Source organism: Chelmon rostratus, chromosome 18 (genome assembly GCF_017976325.1).
Source record: "Chelmon rostratus isolate fCheRos1 chromosome 18, fCheRos1.pri, whole genome shotgun sequence".
In the NCBI taxonomy this organism is placed as follows: domain Eukaryota; kingdom Metazoa; phylum Chordata; class Actinopteri; order Chaetodontiformes; family Chaetodontidae; genus Chelmon; species Chelmon rostratus.
In genome coordinates, this window is record NC_055675.1 from 23,431,397 (window position 1) to 23,456,356 (window position 24,960).

Genomic DNA, 24,960 nt, shown 5'->3' on the forward strand with positions numbered 1-24,960 from the left:
AGCAGCGACGGCATCGCATCTCCATAAATTACCGTGTCACATCAGGAAGTGCCCTCTCACGCTGCTCCAGCATGACGTTAGGAAGCTCTCCTCCGGCTCGTTTGTGCCGTGGTTGGATGAGGCCTGTGTTTTGGCCCAGTTTTTTGTCGCCATGCCAACCCTTTCACTCCTCTCCTCCTCCATGCCGTGACCTCTGTTTTCCTCCTGCTTTCCTCCCCTCAACATCTCTGCCTCTCTCTCTTAAAAACTATTCTGCTTCTCCAGGCGCAGAGAAAATGTGAATTGCAATAGATTCACAGTTAGCAGCTTAATTAGAGGCGTTAACTCGCGGCTGCCTTCGGCTGGTGCTGAGGAGAGCTGCACTCGGGGGCTGTGTGTGAATCTGTGTTTGTTTGCTTTGAAAGAATCTCTGGATACCCTGAATGCCAGACTTTTCTTTGTTGTTAAAACGCTCCTCAGGGCTCTGGGACGCCGTCAGGACCAGTGCCATGACTGTGTGTCTGCTGTTTGAAGGTGTGTATATTTTAGGTGGAGACCCCTGGAAGCACTCTCACACCCCTCAGATAACTGCACATGAACGCAGGATCCGTAGGTCAGGGATTTAAGGATCGGATGTGTTCTGCTTTCTGCTCGTAGTCCCGAGTGCTGACCAATCAGGTTTGAGCAGGCTTTGGTTGTTTGCAGGTAAACAGTCTGTGGAGATCAAAGGGGCTGAAACACCTTGTCTGAAACGTAATCTCTGAAGCCATCAGCTAACGTCAGATGATGATTTAGCATTTCATTAGCTTTTTTCATTTTTAATTGATCTTCTTTTAAATATACAGATATGTGTTCACAGAGATTAGCTGCAACTGACTGGACAGAACGCCATTCCTGCATCTCAACTTGTTAATCAGACTCTAAACAATGACGAGGACCTGGAACAGGAAGTGTTGGCTGGTTATCTGGATATCTGCTGGCTACAGCGTGAGCCCTGAAACACTGGCTGCTGTCCCCAGAAGCTAAATGATCATCAGACAGCTGCAGACGGGACACTGTCAATAAACTGTCATCAGTCTTTACTGAGCACATCCACTGGATTAACAAGTTCACTTCCTATCACATGCGGACGAAAAGCCTCCATGACAGAGTGGCACGTCACCGGGTCGCCCAGTGTGACAACTAGGCCCCACTAATAGAGCCGTTCTCCATCTAGGATGATTAATCAAACTCCAACACCCCAGGAGCTCACGATTGATTGCCTCAGTCTCAGAGCCTGTAGCTGAAGGGGCAAATTGTCCCAAACTGACATTTTTTTCTGTTTTCTTCTATGAGATAAGAAATGAGAGCAGGGCAGAGGAGTCAGCTTTAACTGTGCAGCGTCATTAAGACGACGACGCTGCTTCCAGCAGCAGTTTGTCTGGAGAGCGGATGCTTTTCTTTGAGTCAGTACATTCTAAGAGAGAGAGATCAGATCCATGTGGAGACCCTCTGAGTCCCGAAGAGCTCAAACCTCCCCTGAACTCAGTCAACAGCACCAAACCTCACAAACACACACCTGACCGGAGATGACGACTTCTCATTTTACATCTGTCTCTGACATTTGTAGCTTCAGGTCTTCTGTTAGCACAGAGCACTCGTGAAGACTACAGCTAGTTAGAAATTTAAGGAGAGAAGTTAACATGGGAGTCTACGGGCAGTCTATGTGTGTCAGATGAGGAAGACCGCTGCCATGAGGAAGGAGCAGTGTGGAAGAAGAATTAGTCGTATCATTATGAGGAGTAATACTGTGCAAGTGCACAAACACTAATTATGTCTCTGTGAGTGTGTGTGTGGGATACAATCATCACCATGATGCGTGTTGACACACACACGCACACTAGCACGCACACGCACACACACACACACACAATGCCTCATCCCATTAAGGCCAGTCAGTCTGCTGTGCAGTGGGAGCGATTTGCAAGAGCTTTATCAGTCTGAATGCTAATAGAAGAGCTGTGCGACATACTGGCTACAGCAGATAACGACTGGTTAACGTCTGTGTGTGTGTGTGTGTGTGTGTGTGTGTGTACTGTTGCTGCCATGGCTTCCATCGCGACAGCACCTTCATATCACAGGAAGCCACACGTGTTCTGACAGTACCAGTTTTTAGAGATAAATCGTCTGATTCGTCCTTCGACGGAGCTGAAAAGCATCCAATATAATGAACATGTGAGAATCTAAACGTTTCCTCATCAGGCTGCGGTGTGACAGGACAGAAAGACAATCTGTCGTTCAGTAATAAAAGGAGAGAAAACACAAACATCAGAAGGATTTCTTCTCTGATGGTGTTTGTTGAACAGAATATTCCACTGGAGGAGACGTCCTGACCGTCTCACAGCTGCAGCTATCTGCCTCTGAAACTGGACAATCCAATCAGCTCTCAGCATTTCCTGCTCAGTTAGTGGCAGGCAATGCATTTATGCAGCGACAGGGGGCTGTGGGGTGAGGGGTGAGGGGGGCCCGGGGGTCCAGGGCCAGTCTCTGATCCTTCACGAGGTGCTGCACCTCCGATTTATCGGACATCACAAGAGGCCGAGTCGAGTCGTTTCAAGTGTCTCCTGAAGATAAATCGAGCGCACATCAAGACAAGACGTCCCACGGATCACACAGTGAATGATTCCTCTGAACCGCGACCACGACGGATTCAGAGCGCTTCCATAAACACACATGCTGCTCCATACTGGTTTCTTACTGGTCTTCCATGGCTCGGCAGTCTGGTGATCAGTGCATGACTTTCCATTAAACCTCTTGACTCGGGGCGTTTCATGTCATGTCATTCGAGATAATATCAGTGTGCTTTTTAATATGATATTAACCACGGCAACATGTAAGAAGAGCTGGAAGACGCTAACAACAAAAGGGGTCAACACACCAAAAACAGCTTCCGGCTTCACGCGCGACGCTGCTGTGTCGCGTCCTGCTCTTGAAGCAGCTTGTGCATATTTACAGGTGGATGATGTGAGCGCGCACTAAGCTCAATACAAAGTGTTCATCTTTATAAATGAACTAAAAGCATGTCGACACTTTGGCCACAAATGCTCTTGTTTGACTTGAGACTTACATTAATCTCCCAGGACAAACTGCAAACGCAGCCTCGCTGGAAACAGTGGCCGAGGCGGGAAACGACAAACACGCACAGAGCGACTGAGCAAACAGAGATTATCAGGTGCAGGAGCAGAAGCTAGGTCTGAACTCCGGCCTTGTTTCTTGTGGCCCCTCTTGGGCTCTTTAGGTAGCTGCAGGGCAGAGAGATAAAAGACTGCAGAGAGGGAAGACAGAGAACAAGGCCGCGGAGTGGACCGACGATATGACGTCCCAAAACAGAAGGAGATACTGGGTCACTCCAGGCAAGATGGATGGACTGAGGAAGGACGGGGAGGGAATACAGGAGGTCGGAAAAGTTATTTAAAATTGAAGGAGAAGAAAGAAACGCAGGGAACAAACGGGGGGGGGGGGGGGGGTGAAGGCAGAGATGATAATTGGGCCTCATTTGCAAGTGTGGCTGTGTGTGTTTAACAGATTCGTACTGCTTCAATCTGGGTCAAGGTTACGTAGGCAGTCTAACTACGCTGCTTCAAAAGCACTTCTTCTCAACCAGCCATTTACGAGAGCGTTTGATCTGTTTCTATCAGCCCCCCTCCCATCTCTAACCTGCAGCCACAAAACTCAACAGATTCACACGGGGAGCCTTTGAAAAGTTCCCTGTTTGTTTTATTCCTGAGCCGAGTGCAGGAGGCACCGTGAGCTGCAGCCACGCTCGTTTCTGTAACAGCTGAAAGCAATGAAGCAACAGAAACAAACAGAACAGCCTCATGTTCAGGGCCTTAAAGAGGAGGAATCACCACAGGTGCACTGCCTTCACCTGGTCAGGGGTTATGAATGGACACCGCCTGTTCTGTTCTGATACGGAACTACTGAGGCGTCACTGACGCGGGTGGTGGCTAGGCTGACGCGCTAGATGTTACCTGAGGCTATTTGCTAACTACACTGTGACTTACTCTGATCCGAAATAAAACGACTGTACTTTTTGAGTCAAGGGTGATCCATTTATTTCACGAGTCCAACATCAGGTTACGCACCGTAGTCACAAGCCCAAATCACTAGCAGTGAGCCAACATAGCGCTTAGCTTTGCCGTAGTGTAGCGGTGTAAGGTAGCAGTGTAGCTTTGCCCTTCCGGGTAGGACGCCTGACCAACAACAGATAGTTCCTACCTATATACCTGACGGAAGGTTAATTATCATGCGCCACCCAGTGGACAAAAAATAAATGTATTATACATAACCAGGTATTTGATTCATTTTTGATGTTTTATTGATAAAACCTGATGATTGTATTGAAAACAGGAACAGTCTTGTTGCTCTGCACAGTTGGACACTCACTCCACCTGCAGCAGTAAGAACACCTCTTTTACATCCACAGTCACGTCTAACATTTCCTCTCTGTCGTGAAGCTTGTGTGCGACTGTCCACCGTGCTGTAAAGACCATAAATGTGCACTGATGCATGCGTAATGGCCAATTAAGGCCAGCGTGTAGCAGGTCTAAATTTTGCTTCCATGGAGTCTTTTCCAGGAATCGGAGCGGGGGAACTGAAAAACATGCATTTAAGCAAATTACCGGTTTCTCCGTTTGACGTGACGCTGTCAGATGTGCACATGTCACATGTTACAGGAGGAAAACCCACAGACAGAAACAGGAGCTCTCTGCTCAGAGGCACATCTGCCACTGTGGAGTGTGTGTGTGTGTGTGTGCGTGTGTGTGTGTGTGTGTGTTTGTGTGTGCACGCTTCCAAGCTATCATAGCTCAGTCATGCAGGTAAAGTCATCATCACTGGCAATCTGCTCAGGCCCCAAGAGAATCACACACACACACACACACACACACACACACACACACACACACACACACACACACACACACACACAGGTTTCTCCCTGGGGTGTTTCTCTCACTCCAGAGAGGAGGATAAGGGGGGGGGCAGAGTCCATTCACCCATATAGACAGAAAGAAAATTAATTTGTCACAGCGCGTTTATCGTCAGGACAACCTGCCTTTTAATTAACGGCTGACAAACAGCAGAGTGTCGAGTCTCTCTCTCCGGGGAGGGACAGATAGACGGAGACTGGGGGAGGGAGAAAGCGTTCCCCTCGTCACAGGTGATTGACAGAGGAGCTGAGGTGCAGGTACAGCAGATGTTCTTTAGGTGATGCTTCAGAAAGTCATCGATAAGTGAAATAACAAAGAAAAATCAGTGTTTTATATGATTGTTTGTGCTTTTTTTTTACTGTGTCTGTTAAATATTTAAGGTCTGGTTTAGTTTGAGCTGCTTTGAGGTGGAGCTACGATGATGGCAGCATCGTGGTTACAGCAGGCAGTGGTGAGTGCTGGTCTGATGAGTCTGAGATCTCAGTAAGCTCAGAGGGCAATTTAATGTCTGTTTTGACTCTTTCCAGATTTATAAATATATATACGCACATAAAAAACTACTTAAAGCCATAATGAAGCCATTGGTTTGCAGCACTGTACAGCTGATAATGCACCACTCACTGAGGAACTCATTTCCTGTTTGTTTCCTAACATGTGTCTGCTGAGAAAAAGCCTAACCAAGGTGAATAAACACACCTGATTAATAATGTACTGCAGCACTATTTAATAATGGAACTCTGGAGGACAGCAGCAGTCTTTGTTTGTCCTCCTCAGCATTTCCTCTCATGCCCTTAAATGCACCTTTTCCAGTCACGCTCCTGTATATGATACAACCCAGTAAAGTGTGAAGTCTGGATGTGCAACCTGCACTGGAGCATGGATCAACTCGAGCAGAAACATATCATCCATCAGGCTCCATCAGCGGTGGAGGGGCTGGCTCCATCTTTAACTCTGTGTGTGTGTGTGTGTGTGTGTGTGTGTGTGTCGCAGACCCGGGGGCAGCCCTCCACAGTGTGTCACAGTGTATTAATAAAGGCGGCTGTGGCCTCTAACCTTGTCAGAGTGCTCTGAAACTGTTGGTCTGTCTCTTGAGTTGAGCTGAGTTTCAGAGGCAGCTGCTGGCGCGTAGTCCTGGACCAGAAACCGAACGGCTTCTGTCCGACAACGTTAGACGAAAGCGTCTCGGCTCCGCGTGCGAGCGCCGAATAGAGAGAACTCGTGTTCGCGGGGCTTACATCAGACCTCGGACCAAAGAGCTCTTTAAAGAATCAAACCACAAACCAGACCTGCTGCCCCGAACAGCCCCAGAGTGGACTGCTGAGAGAGAGAGAGTGTGTGTGTGTGTGTGTGTGTTTGTGTGTGTGTGTGTGTGTGTGTGTCTGTGTGTGTGTGTGTGTGTGTGTGTGTGTGTGTGTGTGTGTGTGTGTGTGTGTGTGTTCTACCTCTTGAGGTTAAGCAGAGCCCAGGGGATGCCAGTGGGTGTTTTGAAGGCTGGCAGCAGCTTTTCACCGAGCTCCACCGCCTTTCTACGGTACACCTGAGGAGGACGGACAGACAGAGAGACAGAGAGACAGACAGAGAGACAGAGAGACAGACAGACAGACAGACTCTCATTAGAAGATGTTTCACACTGTCTGCAGTGCATGTGAACAGCTACGAGCTGCAGGAAGGTAAATGTTAAAGGGGACAAACACACGATCTAATCTCACAGTTACTTCCTCACTGAAAGGACTAACTGCTCCTCATATTTTCCCACAGTCTAAGATCATGTGTCCAGAAGGCTTCTTTAATTGTTTCACAGTCCAAAACCTCAAAGAGATCCAGTTCACTGTTTATAAGACAGAGAAAGCATCAATTCCTCACATTGAAGCAGCTGACGTTTGCTCTTTCCTTGAAAAACGGCTGAAAGGGATGATTATTAAAACTGATTCATTGAAATGTTGATTTATTGTTATCAACTGTCACGATGCCTGAGTTTTCTGCTGCTCTGGAACTAAAGAAAGTGACAAAAACAGAACGGTTTCAATGCAAGAAAACAGGAAATTAAAGCATTTTTAGTCAAATGTGAATTCATACTTTAATTCAGATTTGACTTTAACTGCAGTTTATAGCACGCACCTGTAGCTTAGTCCTTCCCTCCTCCTCTTTTTATCCCTTTATTCCAGGCTTCGCCTCTTTCCTGTCTCCTTCCTCTTGTCTGTGTAATCTGCTGCCAGCATCATTCCCTGGCTGCCTTATTGCTGCTTGCAGCTACATTGATGTTTTCCATCTGAGGAAAATTACAGAGGCTCTTCACCTCATTTAGTTCTTTAGAAGGTCCCTCGCACCATGTACAAATGTAATTATAAGAAACCTTCCGGTAAAACTATTCCAACAAGGCTGAAAACTATAAATAATAATGGAACGGGACACACATACACAGACAGCTAACGTGTGCTGAACGACCGGTCCATGCACCTGCCAAACATCCAGCAGTGTTTCCACTATTCCAGATCAGAACCCCGACCGACTCCAACGACTCCAAGCTCTCTGTTGGTTTTACGTCTCTGGTTAGATCATCCACAACCAGAACAAAGGTTTGCCCCGTTCTGTTCGAGGTCAGAACCTGCTGTTCTAAGCTAGCAGGAGAGATGCTCCGGATGCAACCAAAACCAAAACCCCAAACAAGCCAAAAGACGGAGCTGAAGTTTGGGCTGCATCGCTAATAAGAGGACAAAAGATTTCTGCTGTGCACATCCTCACACTGTCCCTGTGAGGATGTGGATTTCCTGAGATGCGTGCTGCTCATTTGAGGTGTGATATGGTGATTGGAAAGCTGCAGCTGTTCAGTCTGTCTCAAATCACTTCTTGTGGGCTTGATGGCGTCCTGTGTGCAACATTCATGCTGTTTGCCGGTCGCATGGCTGCTCCGGTGATGAACTGAACTACTCGTAGTGATTTCTACAGCTGCTAACAGATGTTTTACACGCTGATGTGGTTTTGTGACCTGCGTTAAAAACGGTCGACCTCTGTAGCATCAGTGCTACCTGCGGCGTACAGCTGAAGCTCTGCAGCTGTGCTCAGAATGAGGCACCACAGGCTGACTTCACTGTTCTGACATCAGTTTAGAAGAAGTGAAGCTGAACCTTTTCTAAAATTAGCCTCTACTCCACTTGGAAACACCAGCGTGTGCAGAGACCTGCTACTGCTTGAAATAACTCCATGACTATTCAACTGTAAAACAAGAGCGAAGGAGCGAAAGACACCTGGAAATAAAACTGGCCGAGGACGAGTCTAAGACCTGAATTAAACTGGCCGAGGACGAGTCTAAGATCTGAATTAAACTGGTTGAGTTGACACTCCATGTTACAACACTGGGCTCCAAACACACCTCAGTCTGTTTTTGGGGTTATGATGCTGAGGATTTGTGTTTTTTGTCTTTTTAGTTGCTCGTGGAGCAGAATGAACGCTTCATGGACTCATAATGATTTTTCAAGCTGGTCTTAATCATGTCAATTAGCTTCATTCTGAACTGTAGCCTGTTTTTTCCTTGAATAACTGTCAGTTACAAGTGTTTGAATGTTCTTTTGGTGGTAGCTGTTGTGTTAGCATATCTGAGCCGACTAGCTGAGAGGCAATGGTGTCTCACAGGTGTCTGATTTAGTTGGCTGTAAAAGTGAAGTACTTCCATATTTGGCTCCTGGCAGGGGTTTAGTCAGGCAGTCAAGATGCGGGATGTGGACGGTTTGACACCGTTGCCAAGGATTCAGCAGCTCGACCCGAACCGCTGCTGCTGCCCGCTGACGAGAGCCACAACGACACGACGTCTGCTTCGCTTTTCTGGTGACGACTGCAGCCTGCGACTGTTTTATCCCTGAGGCTGGATGGGAGTCCTCATTTAGTCCATCAGAAACGGCTAAAATAAAACCTGAAGTGTTTTTTCACTAAAAACATCGAACTTGTCACTAAACAGAAACAGACGGTTCAACCAAACAGCCATAAACAACCCAGACCCCAGAACAACAACATGAACAAAACCAGAATCAAACAGTTTCCTGGCAGCAGCTTCCTGAAGTGTACCTGAGTCCAGGTATTAATCTCCTTCAGCCAATCACATGCTGACAAAGTGTTGACCCTCGCTCCATCCTCGCTGTGAACCACTGAGCCTTTCAATCATGATGCTCTCACCTGTTACCAATCAGCCTGTTTACCTGTGGAATGATCCAAACAGGTGTTTCTGGAGCGTTCCACATCTTTCCCAGTCTTTAGTTGCTCCTGTCACAACGTGTTTGAGACGTGTTGCTGCATCAGATTCAGAATCAGCAGATATTTACAGAAATCAATGAATCTGATGAGGTCAAACATTAAATATATTGACTTTGTGCTGTTTTCAGGTGAGTTTACGTCAGAAAGGATCAGCAGGTGATCACATTCATCTTTTTTGGAGGGTTGTAAGATGAAGTAAAAGTTCAATCATGATCAAAGTATTTTGAAACACCTGTTAAAGGAAGGACATCGCAGGCATGAAGCGCTGGAGGGCTCAGGCCCTTTAAAGACCTCTGAATCCAGCACAGAAAGGCAGGAAACAGAGCAGAACTTCTGCCTCGCTTTCTGTAAAGTCTTGCTTCATTTGCAAATCAAACGGCTCTGATCCGACACGGCCGACTAACGACGAGTCTGATCAGTTTCACAGAAGGCATTGAAATGCCTCCTGAAACGAGTCCCACGAAGACAGAGAACACCAAACACAGAGAGACAGAACTACTCAGGATCAGCATCGCTCCAGCCTCGTTTCTTATTCTAAAACCTGCTGTATCGACAGTACTGATAAAGTTTTACAATTCAAAGTCAAAGCAAGCGACCACAAACACACCAAACTGAGCTCAACAGCTCCGCCGTCCTCGAGTCCCCCCTCATACTTTAAGGATGAATGTTCTGAGTTCAAGCCTGCAGCCCTCTCCTCTGTCATTACTCTTTTCATCAGCAGGCTGGCAGCCCTGGTCCCAGAGGATCTACCACTCGGCTGGGTGTGAGAGGCGGGGGCAGGGCGGGGGGCAGATCTGTGAGGATGAAAAGCTCCAGAGGCGACCTGTCAAAACAACTGGACAGTTTCTCCTTTGGAGGCGGGAGGCAGGGGGAGGTTACTGTGGGGAACGGCAGCAGACATGTGGAGTTCATGTGGAATGAGAGTGTTTAACCGTCAGACGTGAAGCAATGTGAGGCTGCAGGAACTCGACTATCCCCGACCCCCGACCCCGACAGGTACCAGTGGCCTAAAGCTGCCACAACAAGCTGGAGCGGCAGGTAAAGTCATGAGATGTCTTTATTTGTCATTATTTATTGGACCCTGCAGCCCCTCTCAGAGAGTCGCAGCATCGTTCAGCTCATCAGTTTCAGCTTCATCAGCCAAACTGAGCCCGACTGTCCAGCACCACAGAGCAGAGAGAGCTGCCGCTTCAGGAAAGACAACAAGTGTTTTCACAATAAAATGAAATATTAAGTAAAAACGTGTTTTAGTTATTATGGCGTATAGATTCCATAAATATAGATCTACGCTCCAGTAATACTGACACCTCATCACACGTTTAATGCTGTCACACTAATTGAAAGAGGAGTTAACACTCCACATGCCACCGCTCTCGGCGGAATGAGCCTCGCTCAAGGACACACGATCAACTGTTGGTGGTGTGAAGAACGGAGGAACGACCACATCTAAAAGTAGAACATCAGCTTGAAGGTCTGGATCGTCTGGTAGACCTCAGGAATAATGAAATGATAAAACATTTAACAGATGAAACTACTGACACGTTCCCCTAAAACACACACACACACACCGACACACACACTCACGCACGCACAGAGACACGCACACAGACGCACACACGCACACAAACGCACGCACACACACACACACACACACACACACTCACGCACGCACACACACACGCACACAGACACACACAGACACAGACGCACACACGCACACAAACGCACACACACACACACACACGTGCACACGCACGCACGCACACAGACACACAGAGACACACACGCACGCGCGCACACGCACGCACACACACACATACACACACGCAAGCACACACACACACAGACACACACGCAAGCACCCACACATACACACACACGCACAGACACACACACGCACGCACAGACACACACACGCACGCACAGACACACACACACACACACACACACACACACACACACACACACACACACACAGAGTCTGTTTCTAACATCTTCATCTTTTGAAACTTACATTTGTATTGTATTTGAAAAGGACTTATAAGATACTGTATTTTCAAACCAAGATTCACAATGGCTTTGTGTGTGTGTGTGTGTGTGTGCGTGTGCGTGTGCGTGTGCGTGTGCTTGTGTGTGTGTTTGTGTGTGTGTGCCTGTCCGCACTGTGGGGGCAGGATTGTGTTGAAACAAGGCGTCAGATCGCAGTGATTAATGTCTTTAATAATGCCAGGCGCACACTGAGGGGGGGAATAAAAACACTCCCAGGGACACACAGGAGAATAATTTAAACACACCTTGTGTCCAAGGCCATCAAGCAACCTGCCAACAAGCTTTAATAAGCAACTGAATTATAAAGTATCTGAGGAACACACACACACACACACACACACTCAAAGCCTGGCCTGGAGCCAGGACATGCTATCATGTGTGGGGGGGTCCACTGATGGGAGAGTGAAGAGCTGTGGATTTGGGGAGGGGCCCACAGAGGGCGTCCATGCCCAGGGTCCTACACCTCAGCGCTGCCGTCATGACGCTCCATCACTGTCGTGTGATCAGTTTGTCTCACCATAACGACGACGTTTCACCACATGTGAGGCGATAAAAAGAAGTGACGGCAGGAGGAACTTTGTGGCGCCGTCTTACCTGCTGAGTAACGAGGAAACGGTGATAAAATCCAATCGTACACCGTTCAACATGAAGGTGATTCTACTTGCTGGCTTTAATGGTGCGACACATCTGCTATTAATCACGGTGGCTTGCAGTGCAGCACGTGATGCAAACATGGACTGCTGCACGACGAGCGGCGCCGCCGTGTTTCACCTCCATGACGAGTCGAGATCTGATCCGGTCCATCAGAGTCGGACAAAGAGCTGGGGACAGGAAACTGTCACTAACTCTCACAGTTACCGCTCTACAGAAGCCAGATATCAGGAATCTTCATCAAAAAGTTCTGCGTGTTGTGAAGCATTTTCTGAGTCTGATTCTTGAACATCTGAAACAAGGGTTCTGTACCGCTCAGATTCAGATTCATCTGTCAGCCTCCAGCCTGGAAGGATGCGTGCTGATGAATTATAAATGCACTGTTTCAATGAACACAAAGGCTTGTTGATTTAAGGGAAACATGTTGCTCAGAGTCCCTACAGGCACGTTTGCATTTGCCTTTTCTTCAGTGCAGAGGAAGCAGCATTCAGATGGTGGGTTTCACTGGAGAGTCTGACAACAGTTCCAGTGGTTCAATAAATAACTGAATATTCACATTCATCAGAAAATCGACCAAACCGTGTTTGCTTTCATCAGCCTCAAATGTGACACACAGCTCAGAGATAATAATCATAGGAGTCATTTTTAAAGCAGTAAACGAGTAATTAACTGACAAGAAAACCCGAACTAATGGTGACGATTCAGGCGAGAGAGACAATCACAGACACAACAGGACCGGTTAAAGCTGCGGAGACGAGTGATGGAAAGACGACGAGAGGACGAGACTTCGCTCTCTGTTCCCTCCTCAGGAAGCGCTGCCATGATGTTTGCCCTCCACGAGGTCGTTCACTCCACGGAACGAGAGTGAGGCGTGTGTTTTCTGGAGATGGAGAGTGAGGAAGGGACCGTTCGGGATGCACCTACATGCATGCATCTTGTACCAGCGGGGAGTTTTATTGTGTGTTTGAACAAACTGAACCCAGTTCAGCCAGCTGCGGCGTCTTTCTGTGGTATTCTATGGTTTAACCCTGAGTTTACAAGCAGAAGGTGAAGTTTAGGTTTAAAGATATTTCCAGAACAGAGAAAATAAGATGCAGCAGAGACATTTTCAGATTTCAGTGGCTCAGCATCCAGCGTCAGCTCCTGGTGTTCAGGATCCAGTTTCTCCAACACCTGCAGCCTCAACGCGACATCCAGGACACGTGACCTTCTTATTAATATTGTTATTCTGACCTCAACGTACACACAAAACCCCTCGCTGGCGTCCCGACATGTTCTCTGGAGGACATCGAAAGGCTTGGTAAGTCCCTAAATCGATGCAGCTTCTACACACGACCGATGCATTTCCAGGACGTAGACTGATTCTCACCAACAACAGGCCGACTGTCGACGAGGTGTGAGAAGAGGAGGAACAGAAAGAGAAAGACGACGTCAGTGACAACCTTTTATTCAGAACACAGCACGCAGACGGTTCCTTCTTATTCTGGCAGCGATGAGGTGAAAATAAAGTTCTCACCAACTTAATTACTGTGATGTGGGAACCCAGCAACATCAATTAAAAGGACTCTTGTAGAGCAAACAACACAAGCAGACTAATAAGCAGACGGAGCATAAACAAATCCCCAGAGCACAACAATTATCTAAACCAATTAAAATGTAAGTGCAGCCCGTTAACAGAACACAGCGTTTACTGGAAATACTCACAGAGTAACTTCTACACTGCTGTCAGTCCAGGGGGGGCCGCTGACACACACCACTTTAACTGATGGTTTACATCAAAATCGTTTCTCAGAGTCAAAGTCACTCGCCTGCTCTGGAGCTTTCGACTGAATCACATGGTCTTCATTAGCTTAGTTTGCTCAGCTGCGGGACATGGACACATCCACTGGGTGTCTTAGTTTTCTATGATAATGGATGGAATATATTTGGACATCTGTTGGTTGGACGTCTGATCAATGAAGGAAATGATCGGATGATGAACAGATAAGGAAAATAACATTCGTTGCGGTCCTTGATCGTTTGGTGAACTGTTGATTCCGAGATGAAAAATAAACTGTCAAACTACACGTGTACGGCTCGTGTACCGGACTCGCTGTTATTAATGTGAGGAAAACTCAGAGGAGCGAGGGTCCGACGCGCAGAAATAAAGTTAGAATCAATTTTGTTTTTAAGTTTCGAGGCTTTGCAGGAGGTGATGCTTCATCCTTCACCTGAGCTTCTTCTTCACAGGTGTTTTTCTGAGCATTAACGTCTGTTTCAGTGGCCTCATCCTGCTTCCCTTCTGTTGTGTTGCTGAGCAGGTTTGACTGGTGCAGGATCACATGTGTATGTTCAAAGACAAACTACATTCAGGCTGATATTAGTGCAGAATGTGGTTAGAGCGAGAAGCTGAACAGTCCCCACAAGGATTTTAACATTTTAAGTATGTTGGTGTGTGTGTGTGTGTGTGTGTGTGTGCGTGTCGTGTGTGTGTGTGTGCGTGTGTGTGTGTCGTGTGTATGATGATGTGTTGTAGTCCGCAGAGAGTCGCCTGGACAGCTCCCTAACTAAGACGAATCACCCGGCAGGCCCTGCGGGACATCTGGCCCAGATTGCAGCCACGTCTGTGGGGAGAGAGCGAGCCGACACCCCCGCCTGCCCGCTCCTCCTGGACCCCGACACGCCGCCCTCCGTCAGCTCCTCCGATCCGCTTTCCTTTTCATGTCACTGACACCCCGTCGCTCCAGAAGACCTCCTGAAACTCTTACCTCCTCCTCCTCTTTTCCCCTCTTCCTCTCCGTCTCATGTTTGTCTTTCCCAGAGTTCATTTCTGCCGGTTTCATCTATACTTTTTTTAATCCTTCCTGCATCTAAACATCCTTCTTTAAGTCTTTCAGTGCGATGCAGCATCGACGTTCAGGCGTTAGCTATACATCTACACATCATGACCTCACCTCAAACACTCCCTTCAGCACGCTTCAGGAACAACATGTGGACGCACTCAAGGTCATTTTCAAGGAATTAAAAAGGGCTCGGACGTGTTCATGAATGAGTGAATCCATGCGGGCGAAGCTGAGCGATGAGTGCAGGCGTGAACGGCTGCCTCAGTGTCCGCTGAGAGAGGCCACACACACACACCACACACACACTCTGAGGAGGTGACAGCTTTCAGTGGTTAAGAAGCCTGCTGTTGTGTGAATGCTTGCTCTTGTCCGCCTCTCCACTCTCCGTCAAAGTCTCTCTCTCAGTCTCTCTCCGGGTTTAATAACTTGCTTCAGGAGGGAGAACACGGGATGAAGGGAGGCAGGAAAATAAACACCGGCTTGAGAGAGGAATTAGTAATAATTAAAGCAAAGCAAGTGGTGAGAGAGCCGAGGAAGGAGGAAAGAGAAGAAAGGAAAGAGGAGAAGAAAGGAAAAGAGAAAGAAGGAGAGATGAGGGAAGAGGAAAGGGAAGGAGGTGAGGAGAGAGGAGTGTGCCTAACACGCTAAAGGACTGTACATGTACTGTTCAGACACTGATCATCAATTCTCTTGTAAATGAAAGAAACACGTGTTTAAAGTCAGCAGGAGGAAACACAGAGGGTTTTACACGGACGAGACACACACCTGAAACACTGACGACTCCCCCAGCAGAGGAGTCCTGGGTCGCTGTGGTGCTCAAACCAGATTACTGTCCAAAATAATTACACTGTGACACCTCCTCGACGAGCAGAGGCTGCTGCAGGTGAAGCGGTCTGAATGTTAATGAGATGGATGGAGAAGGAGAGAGCAGGAGAGAGATCGGCTCCTGAGTGAACGAGGTGTTTCAGCGGGGGCCACCAGAGGACAAACACTCGCAGCGCATCTGCAGGGTTCACTGTTCCCGGAGAACGAGGGTGGATGACAGGAAGACCGCCGGTGACGGAGGGACAGGTGTCTGTGATACGATCAGTACTCTAAAATCAATACATCTCCGTTGTGAGAAGCTGCTGTTGTTCGCTGCTTTGAATCATTCTTCATTGAATAGTTGTGGGTTTCTGAACTGGTGCTGAGACAAACCATCCGCTCTGGCTGTGGGAGACTGTGATGGACACACTGTTCCCTATCCTTTCAGCAGTGCAGCGAGCTGAATAGCGCGTGTCTTTGACGGCAGCGGGGCTCGTTCTGCAGGCGGAGCTGCTCTGGACGAAGCACCTCTGTGAGGAGGAACAACAGTTTCTGCAGGGCCGCTTCGGGACTAATCTATTGACTTAATTTAACTGAACTTGGGCCAGACGTAAAACCTGGAGGCGCTGCAGGAGCTGATAGCAGACCGCCTGTGCTGGATAATTAAGACTTCTGAGCTGGAGGCTCCTGCTTACTTCCAGCTCAACCGTGATGGTCGTGTTCGCACGGACGAGTGTTACCTGGAGACCTCGAGTAATTTGGGATAATTGCAGGTTTGTCTGTGATCTTCATCCTGTTTGACTGCTGATTGGTAAGTAAAAACACCACAAATGGTGTGAAGCAGAAATAAACTCACGGTATCGTTATTGATTAGTTTCCATTTCTCACCAGTTTCTAACACAACCACAAATCTACCAACCCGGTCATGTCTTCGTGTCCACACCCTGCAATGCATCAACTCCACCTCATGCAAAGCAGGCCCCCAGTCTCCCGCCTTAACCGAGCTCCGACATGTGCTCATTATTTCAGTGCGTTAAACAAATCTTGAAAATTAGAGCTTGATGGCGACCTGCAGGTTTAACATAGATCTGTTTATTCTTCTTGTGCCAAACGATTTTCATTACATTTCATCTTTCCACAGTCTGTTTCTGTTGCTGCTGAACATCCCATTGTTATGTATCTGGTGTGATTCACGAGTAGACTCCATTACACCACTTAAATATCTCATATGTTGCTGCTGACATGAAGCAAGAGTTTACAGGTGAGTTTACAGGTGAGTTTACAGGTGAGTTTACAGGTGAGTTTACAGGTGAGTTTACAGGCGCATAACAAATCCAACAAGCTCACCAACATGCAAAGTTCAGCTCTGCTTTCTTTGTCCCACGAGGCAGAATAACGTCGATCAGACAGTGAGGACAGGAAGTCAGGACGTCCCCGTCTCCTCCGCTGGAGGCCCCTCCTCAGTTTGACAGACACTTGACGAGAGGGGCACAAACGCTTCCAAAGACAGGAAAACGCTTCGGCTTTATCCTCCATCTCAATATTAGCGATGCTTGCCTCGCTCTTGCGTTTGCATATCAATACACGCACACGCAACGAGAATCAACTCCTGATGTTATTTCCTCTCCTCTCTCGTGGCGCGGCCGGCGCTGACTCTGCATACTTTTGACAGTCAGCTCTTTTGACGCCGCTGCGATAGAAATGAAGAGGAGCGGGGAGAGTGAATTTACATAGAAAATTGCCATCTCTGTAGGAAAGTTCCAGGGAGGAGGCACGTTTAGATGGGCTGGGGGGATAAAACCGCAATGTGAGAAACAAGCAGCCAGCTGACTTTAAAGCTCTGCTGCGTGTCAGTGTTTCAGATGCACATCAATAGAAAACTACCTCCGGGACACAAAGGAGCTCACATCAGTTGGGCCATTTGGGAAACATGAATCTTCAGCTCATAGTTACAGTCTGCAAAACTAAACAACGCAATCTGAGACGAAGCCACAGGACGACATGATCGGCAACAGCAACACAGTTTTATCGCCCTGTGCCAGACGGCAATTAAGCTCGTCGTCAGGCGGGAGATTGAGAATCTGTCCGGACCGAATATCTCATATCCACATCGTGTCTTGATCCAGCTGAGACAGGTTGCGGTTCACACCTGACATTCAGATGCACCTCAAATGCATCTCGAGTGGCTACTCGTGATTGGATTTCTGCTTCCCTGCTCACATTTGATTTTATCTCAGGGAAAAAGATGCAACTGCTGACAAACAGAAAACTAAGAGCGCTGCGGCCGAGCAGCTCGAGAGGAGGACCACGATGGAAATCTGCATATCGCCTCTGTCGGGGGGAAACCTCGTAGCACCATTTTTCTTTCTCCTTTTTTTTTTTTTTTTTCAAATAAATCAATGCTATTGGCCACTCGTTACATCTCTGTGTATATTTAACCAATGAAAGCATTAAAAAGCCTGTGACTAAATATCCCCCTTTGGATCCTCACTGTATCTTGAATGTAGTGCTGCACACAGCAGAGCTGGAGGCTCAGTTTCATACACCCTCCAGTAGGTGGCAGCGCCGAGCCTGTTGGTAGCTACTTCACACACAGCAAGAGCTGCAATGCTAAGCTAAATAAAGAAGTGGTAGTTTAAATAAATAAAGCGTTTTCTTTACTCAAGAAACAAAGTCTATAAAGGGGAATGTTTTATGGATTTGAGGCCTGAGCAGTCAAACCTCAGCAGGTGCTGGAGTGCAGGTGAGTCTACATTTGTGGTCTTCAGCAGCCTGTTCATAACACTTAATGTTTTATAACAAGAGATTTTGGCCAAACGCATTCAACACCAGGAAAAATAGAGAGCACACACAGCTACCATAAACTCCAATAATGCAATGTGATGCATTTACTGCTTCAGACATAAAAACACACCCGGACATGTGCAGGTCAAAGACCTCAGAACACCGTTTAAGCTCGATTATGGTAAAACATTAACAAGACAGTGAGACATGCAAGGATCTGACCATAAAGACACTATACTAACTCTAACGATGCAGCGTTGAATTATTTCAAACACACAACAGTTTTGAACATACAAGGTTTTTGCCTGACCGTGACGACACTAGATAAATCTACAATGAAAAACACTTTTTTGCTTTTCCATAAAAATAATTTTGGAGCTCAAATTCCTCCATAGAGCAGGAAAACGAATGCGCTGTTGAATTGCTGGGTAACAGCCTATCGTGTGATTGGTCAGGAGCTACCGTAGCTGATGGAGGCAGTTGCCATGGAAACACAATTATCTAAGAATGACTAAACGGAGGCTGGTCATCAGGAAATGATGACAGATCGTGTTGCGCAGTTGATCGCACTGTTCGATGATCGTTTGTGAAAACACACATCGAACTGCCAGCTCACAAGTTTGGTCGACCGACACGTCACTCGCCGATTCACTGAAATAACCTTCAGTCTGCCAGAAACAAGCGGCTAAAACAATGACGAGGCTATTTACGGGAAACATTTGGGTCCGCTCATTCACTTCAGCCACAGTGGGAATTATCAGGAAGGGCAGGGGGACAAATATAGCCCAGAGTAAATGAACTGAACTAACTATGATAAATATTTCAGGAGAATAAGCTTCCTGGAACAACAGACTGAAAGCAGAAATGAAAAAGAGACTGAGAATCAGAGTGAACGAGTGTTCGGTGGAGGAGGAGTAAAGTGAAGTGTCATTCAAGTGTCCCGGTGGAGACTCGGTGCTGTCAGAGACCGGGGGCCGAGCTGGAACCCTGGAAGGCTTTCATCTGATGGGAAATGTCAAACATTCACTCAAACAGTTCAACCAGACCAAAGACCGTAAAGAGCCTGATCTGAGTCCCCCCGGCAAAGCTAACAGAGCTGAAGCAGCAGCAGCGCCGCGTCGTCCTGCACCGCGTTTGCTATGCTAAACACGCCAGAGGCAGCCTGCGAGGGACGGCGTGCCGGGACAGAATATGTGATGAATCAAAACTGGTAAAATGGACACAGATGTGGTGACTTTGGGTCTAAATGTCACAGAGTCACTGCAAATGTCAGTCACCGCAAAGGTCTTCAGCTGAGACCCTCCTGTTAAAGGTCTATGATAAGAATTAGGCCATCAGGCCTCCGGGCTGCCCCCTCAGACAGTCTGAGGGGGTCATCGCTGCTCTGTGTGTTGTGTGTGTGTGAATCTACTAAAACCAAATGAAAGCTTTGGATCGGTGTTGGCTAGAAGAACATATGACTGGCTGAGTTTTGCCTTTTTTGTGGGGAACCCAAATATCTTCAAAACATGTGCCAACAGCGAAACCAGCAGGCTCATAGAGGAATATCTCAAAAGTGACAGATCCAGTCCCCAGAGAACAGCTTTGGTTGAGACACCCAAAGGTGACAAAATCGATTTGGATCGAAACATTTACGGCCGTTTTGAAGATCAACAGCTCTGAGGAATTTACTTTCAATTGTCAACACAACTGCATCCTGCCAAAAGGAAGAAGTCCCTGTGTGGAAATACTGTCACAGCAACAAACCTTTAACGCCACTCCAACTCACTGGAAGAGCTGGCAGCACACCAGCAGCACACAACACGCAAGTCAAACGCAACAGCAACGTCTCAAACATCACGCAGAGAGGGTGAGTTAGAGGAAAGGGCCGCGCTCTGAACACTACAGCCGTGAATCTGAACCTGTCCGGTGTCAGCACGCTGTGACTCCGACAGTTAACAATGAAAAACAAGCCGACCAATCCGTGGCAGCCGGCTCAAACACAGCTGGAGAGTCTGGAGATGTTCCTCAGGTGGAAGACGGCAAACTCAGTGGCTTGATTCAGATGAAAGGGTGGAGTCAAAGCTAACGCCCGGGTTGTGGATTTCAGAAGAGGGGCAGATGGCAGACCTGTCAACCCGCCCTGTAAATGTTTTTATTAGATATGTTGCTACATTCCCCTCCAGTACAGCAGGTGGCGGTATGTAGAATATTAGCTGTAGCATGCATTAACGAGGAGTTATTCACTCAAACACCACCTGTCAATAAAACAAGAAGAAGAAGAAGAAGAAGCAGAAGAAGATGGATGAATGTGAGGGATGGAGTAGCTGCCAAAAGTAGGAGGAGGTTCACCTGTACTTAATGAAGAGCTACATCGGTCAAAGTCCAGCTTTTTGTAAAATATGCCACAGACGTTACGTTACGCCGTTTGCTTCACCAGTAGCTGCATTTACACCATCTCTCCCATCAGTTTATCCGATCTCGACATGTTGGTGTCGTTCCTACAGCATCATAATTTATGATGCTCCGGGACCAACTGACCAAACAGCAACGAGGTGCACATAAGGAGCAGGACGAGGTGGATGGATGGATGGGTGAAGCACTGGACCCCCGGGGCAGCAGAGGGGCCTGCCCTCTGGAGGACGGTCCAACACGTCACAATGAGCTCTGTTGCGTTGGTGCTGAGGTTTGAGCACATTGGATGCTCTCCAGCTTTTTGTGTCATGAAGGCAGTTGATGAGTGATTCTTGTTTTTTTTTTGTATTGTTGTGAGAAACAAAAAGCAGAGGAGCTGTTAGGAAGAGAAGCCGTCAGACAGACAAGCTGAGTGGAGAACAAAGACCTTTAAGGCGATGTGTAGCACAAGTGTTAAACAAAGCTACCTGTCAAACCGCTGTCTGCAAGGAAAAAAGCCTCAGATCTCAACAGCTAGACAGCACACACACACACACACACTAACTTTCCTTCTTTTTCAAAGCCAGGTTAGACATGATAGAAAGACAGGCCTGCTGTATTAGCCCTTAAAAGCACCAGACTCGCATCAAAAAGACATCAGAGGGGGCTGCAGACACACAGATGTACAGATATATAAACACACACAGGCCTGCTAACACAGCCCTGGAGATAGCTGATGTAATTGGACTGTAAGTCCCGCAGAGCAGTGAGTTGCCTGGTGAGCCGTTAGGAGGCACGCGGCCGGCGCTGGGTATTAATATTGAGCAGAGCGCTGCAGGGCATGGTGCACTTTCACCCACCAAAACGTGGACTCTCTTTGTCCGCGGGCCCAGATAAGACAATATGGTCGAGGCCGCGTCGGAGCCAAAGCTGACCTGAAGAGCTTCGTGTCTGGAGCGGGAACTGAGGTCACTGAATTCATCACAACGCGTGCCGCTTTGTTTCTTTTTGCTGCATAATGTGGCACATTCGACAAAACAGCCGTTTTCTTTAATGCTCTCACGGATGGAAACAGAACAAAGGCAGTTGTGCATTGTTCTGTGATTTATGATTCATTTGGATGGAAACACATTCTGTCCTACTTCCATTACACACAAGCGTTTCTTTAGCACCTGCTCAGTGTCAATATACTTTGACTTAAAAAGCTAAATAATCTAAAGCAAGACCCAAACTGCTGGAGATGCCAGAACGGGGAAGGTACCTTAACTCACATGCTTTGGAGCTGTCAAAAAATACAAAACTTTTGGTTTGAAATTCACAGTAATGTAACAAAGATTATAGGACGTGACATCCCCCCCTCCCAGAGTCTGTACATTCTGGGGGACCCGTCCCTACTCGATGACCTCCCACCCCATGTCGCAGAGTGGGTTCAGGCAGCACTGATGCTGGGGCGCAAGCTTATTATTTCAGAATGGAAGGCATCTTCACCCCCCCCGTCAGCCTCTGGCATACTAACTTAGCCCAATTAGCTGCTTTGGAGGGCCGATCATATAGACTAATAGATAGAGTGGAATAGTATTGGTATTTTTTGTCCCCCCGTCTTTTAATTTATTAATTTATTAATTTATTATTTGTTTGTTTATTTATTTATTTATTTTTCTTCTTCTTTTTTTTTCTTTTCTCTTTCTCATTGTCCTTGTGCTGTTTTGTCCTGTTTCTTGTTGGGTTGCTTTTGTCTTATTGTTGCTTTTTTTTGTTATATACTAGAGCACAAACACTGTACAGTATTTGCTTACTTTTTATATACAATTCTCAACATTGCTGTATTGTCGGCATTTACAACATGTATACATGTATACCTGTTCTGTGAGAAAAAACAATAAATTGTGAATCATTAAAAAAAAAAAAGCTAAATAATCTAGTAAAAGTGCAGGCTGCTGTGCTCTTTAGAAACATGACTCAAACTGGAGGAAACTGTGTATTTTCAGAGGTGGACGGATGAGTTTTAACACCAACAGGACAGTGTGTGTGGGTAGGAACAGGATCAAAGTAAAGAAGGAACACTGCCGTGTTTTTAGTAGTTTTAGCTTGGTGGCCCAGAGGAAGAAGTCAGGATCAAGTCATTGCTGGTCTTCCTGTTGGATTTGCCAATAATGAGAAGAATGTACAGTATGACCAGATCTACCCTTTAAATCTGGTATGCTACGCTAGGCTAGCTGCTTGTAGATCTACTCAGAGGTGCAGCTTAATGGGTTAGCCTGCAGCCCTCCAGCCTCGCCCAAAGAAAACCTTGGTCTTTTCACGCCGCTGAGCAGAGCAAAGGCCGGTTACATTCGAATGCCGCGTTCACGGCACGCTTGCTGGAGCTGTAATTAAAAAACAGAGTACACTATGCTGAGGTGCTTGGTATTTCACAGTCTGCGCTGCAGAGAAGTGAAACAGTTTGGGTCAATAGCTTTTTAATCAGAGCATTTGCTGGAACTGTTTCAAAATGAGTGCAAAGCCTCGGGGCAGACCTAAAATACTGGTAATGCAAGTTTGTTAATCACACTGGTGTTCAAACGGTCTTATAGCCACAGAGAGGTGGCTGTTCAGCCGTGCTTCACCGGAGGAAAACTTTTTTTACTACCAAGTTCACGCTTTGCCTTAGACCACTGGTGCACTAACAATCAATTCTACAATAAATGCTGCATGTAATTAATCAAATCCCAGCTCGTCCATCACATCAGGAGTGAACAAACTGACTGAACTGGACAAAATGAGAGAAATTAGCACTAAACCCAACATTTACAGCCAACATTTCCACACAGGAAGGATGACAGAAAGAGAAAACAAGAGGCCACGCAGTTAAAATAAGACAAAAAAATGACACGAGGATGAATGACAGGCGAACAAGTCAGAGATACGAGCAGAGAGGGAACGCTGAACAAAAGGCATGTCAGAGTCAGCTGCTAATCTGTGATTAGATAGCACCGCGGGTTGATAAGACTCACATGTGAGAGCAAAGAGAGACTGCTGTTCTGCTTCCTCTGTCACTCAAAGGTGTGTGTGTGTGTGTGTGTGTGTGTGTGTGTGTGTGTGAGAGAGAGAGAGAGAGAGCGAGTATTTAACAAGGCAAATAGCTTCTTTGCCTTATCTCCCTTGCAGGGGAGGAGATAAGGTCCAATGAGAGCGGGTCTCGGAAGCAGCCTGGCTCCCTTCAGGCCAGCTGACATGAATAAGAAACAAAGCACAACGCGTGAACTCCAGGGACACTTCAGAGTTTCTAACAATAACCTGCTGCACATCTGCCAGTCAGCGACCTCAGGAACAGCATTCACTGACGGTTTACTCAGATTACACAGAGGGAATGTACGCATGCATAATTATGTAGCTGATATTGGCTTTAACTAAAAGCTGGATCTGGTCCAGTATGTGCATCATACTTATATGAAGGATAAGATCCACTTTGAGACCTTATACTCAGTCAATAACACTCGGCGTGTATGTGGGAAGATGGAAATTATTCCGATGCTACGCTGATGGGAGTCGATACTGTTTAGCGCTAATGACGCAGAGATTAAATATCAGACAGACAGTGTGGTCTTCTGCGGGCTGAGTTACAGAATGAGAATTTTTAATGTCCCGAGAAACTCCAAATGAAAATTTCCTACCAAACAATATCAAGTTTATCGTACATGCAGCGATTTTACATGAGAGAAAAGGGTAAAAATGTACTGTAACAAACACACAACGAATGTTTTTATTTTTCATTTCTGAATTCCTGGATTCATGACCTCGTTGTAAAAAATGACCTGGTCCAGGATCAGATGGCCACAATGAGCAGAACGGGTCTATTCCCGGTCGGGGGTAAATAATGAAAAACTCAGACCGCCTGGATGAGACAAACTCTGATTATTGCATAATCGTGGTAAAAATACTGCATTTACTCTTCTCTCACACTGTAGGCTAGAATGCTAATGCTATGCTTATGCAACGTGCATCATTTCCAACCACACTGCTGCGTCTTCAGCTGCTGCAACATTAATGTTCAGAGTTTCTATCAGAAACCAGCTTCACCTGCGAGCTTTCTTTATGCGTTTTCTCACAAACTTATCAAACAGCTACAGGAGAAGATCTCAAAAACTTCCTTTTTCTTCGGCTTCAGAAACTCGTCAGCCCTTTATTGCACATATTTTATCTCGCAGTTGAAAATCCTCTCCTGTTTTTAGGAGGGCATAATAGTTCAGTTATTAAAACATTTAAATCTTTTGGCCCTGTCCTGTCTCTGCAGCGGGTGTGTT

At 46.8% G+C, this 24,960-nt stretch overlaps 1 protein-coding gene across 1 annotated transcript in view; it reads right to left on the minus strand.

Annotated features, from left to right (window-relative positions):
• Positions 1–24,960, minus strand: part of man1a1 (mannosidase, alpha, class 1A, member 1) — a 122,288-nt gene that overhangs the window by 22,641 nt on the left and 74,687 nt on the right. The window contains exon 5 of the mRNA XM_041958704.1: positions 6,392–6,486. Coding sequence (XP_041814638.1) covers positions 6,392–6,486 — 95 coding nt within the window. The remainder of the gene's footprint in view (positions 1–6,391; positions 6,487–24,960) is intronic.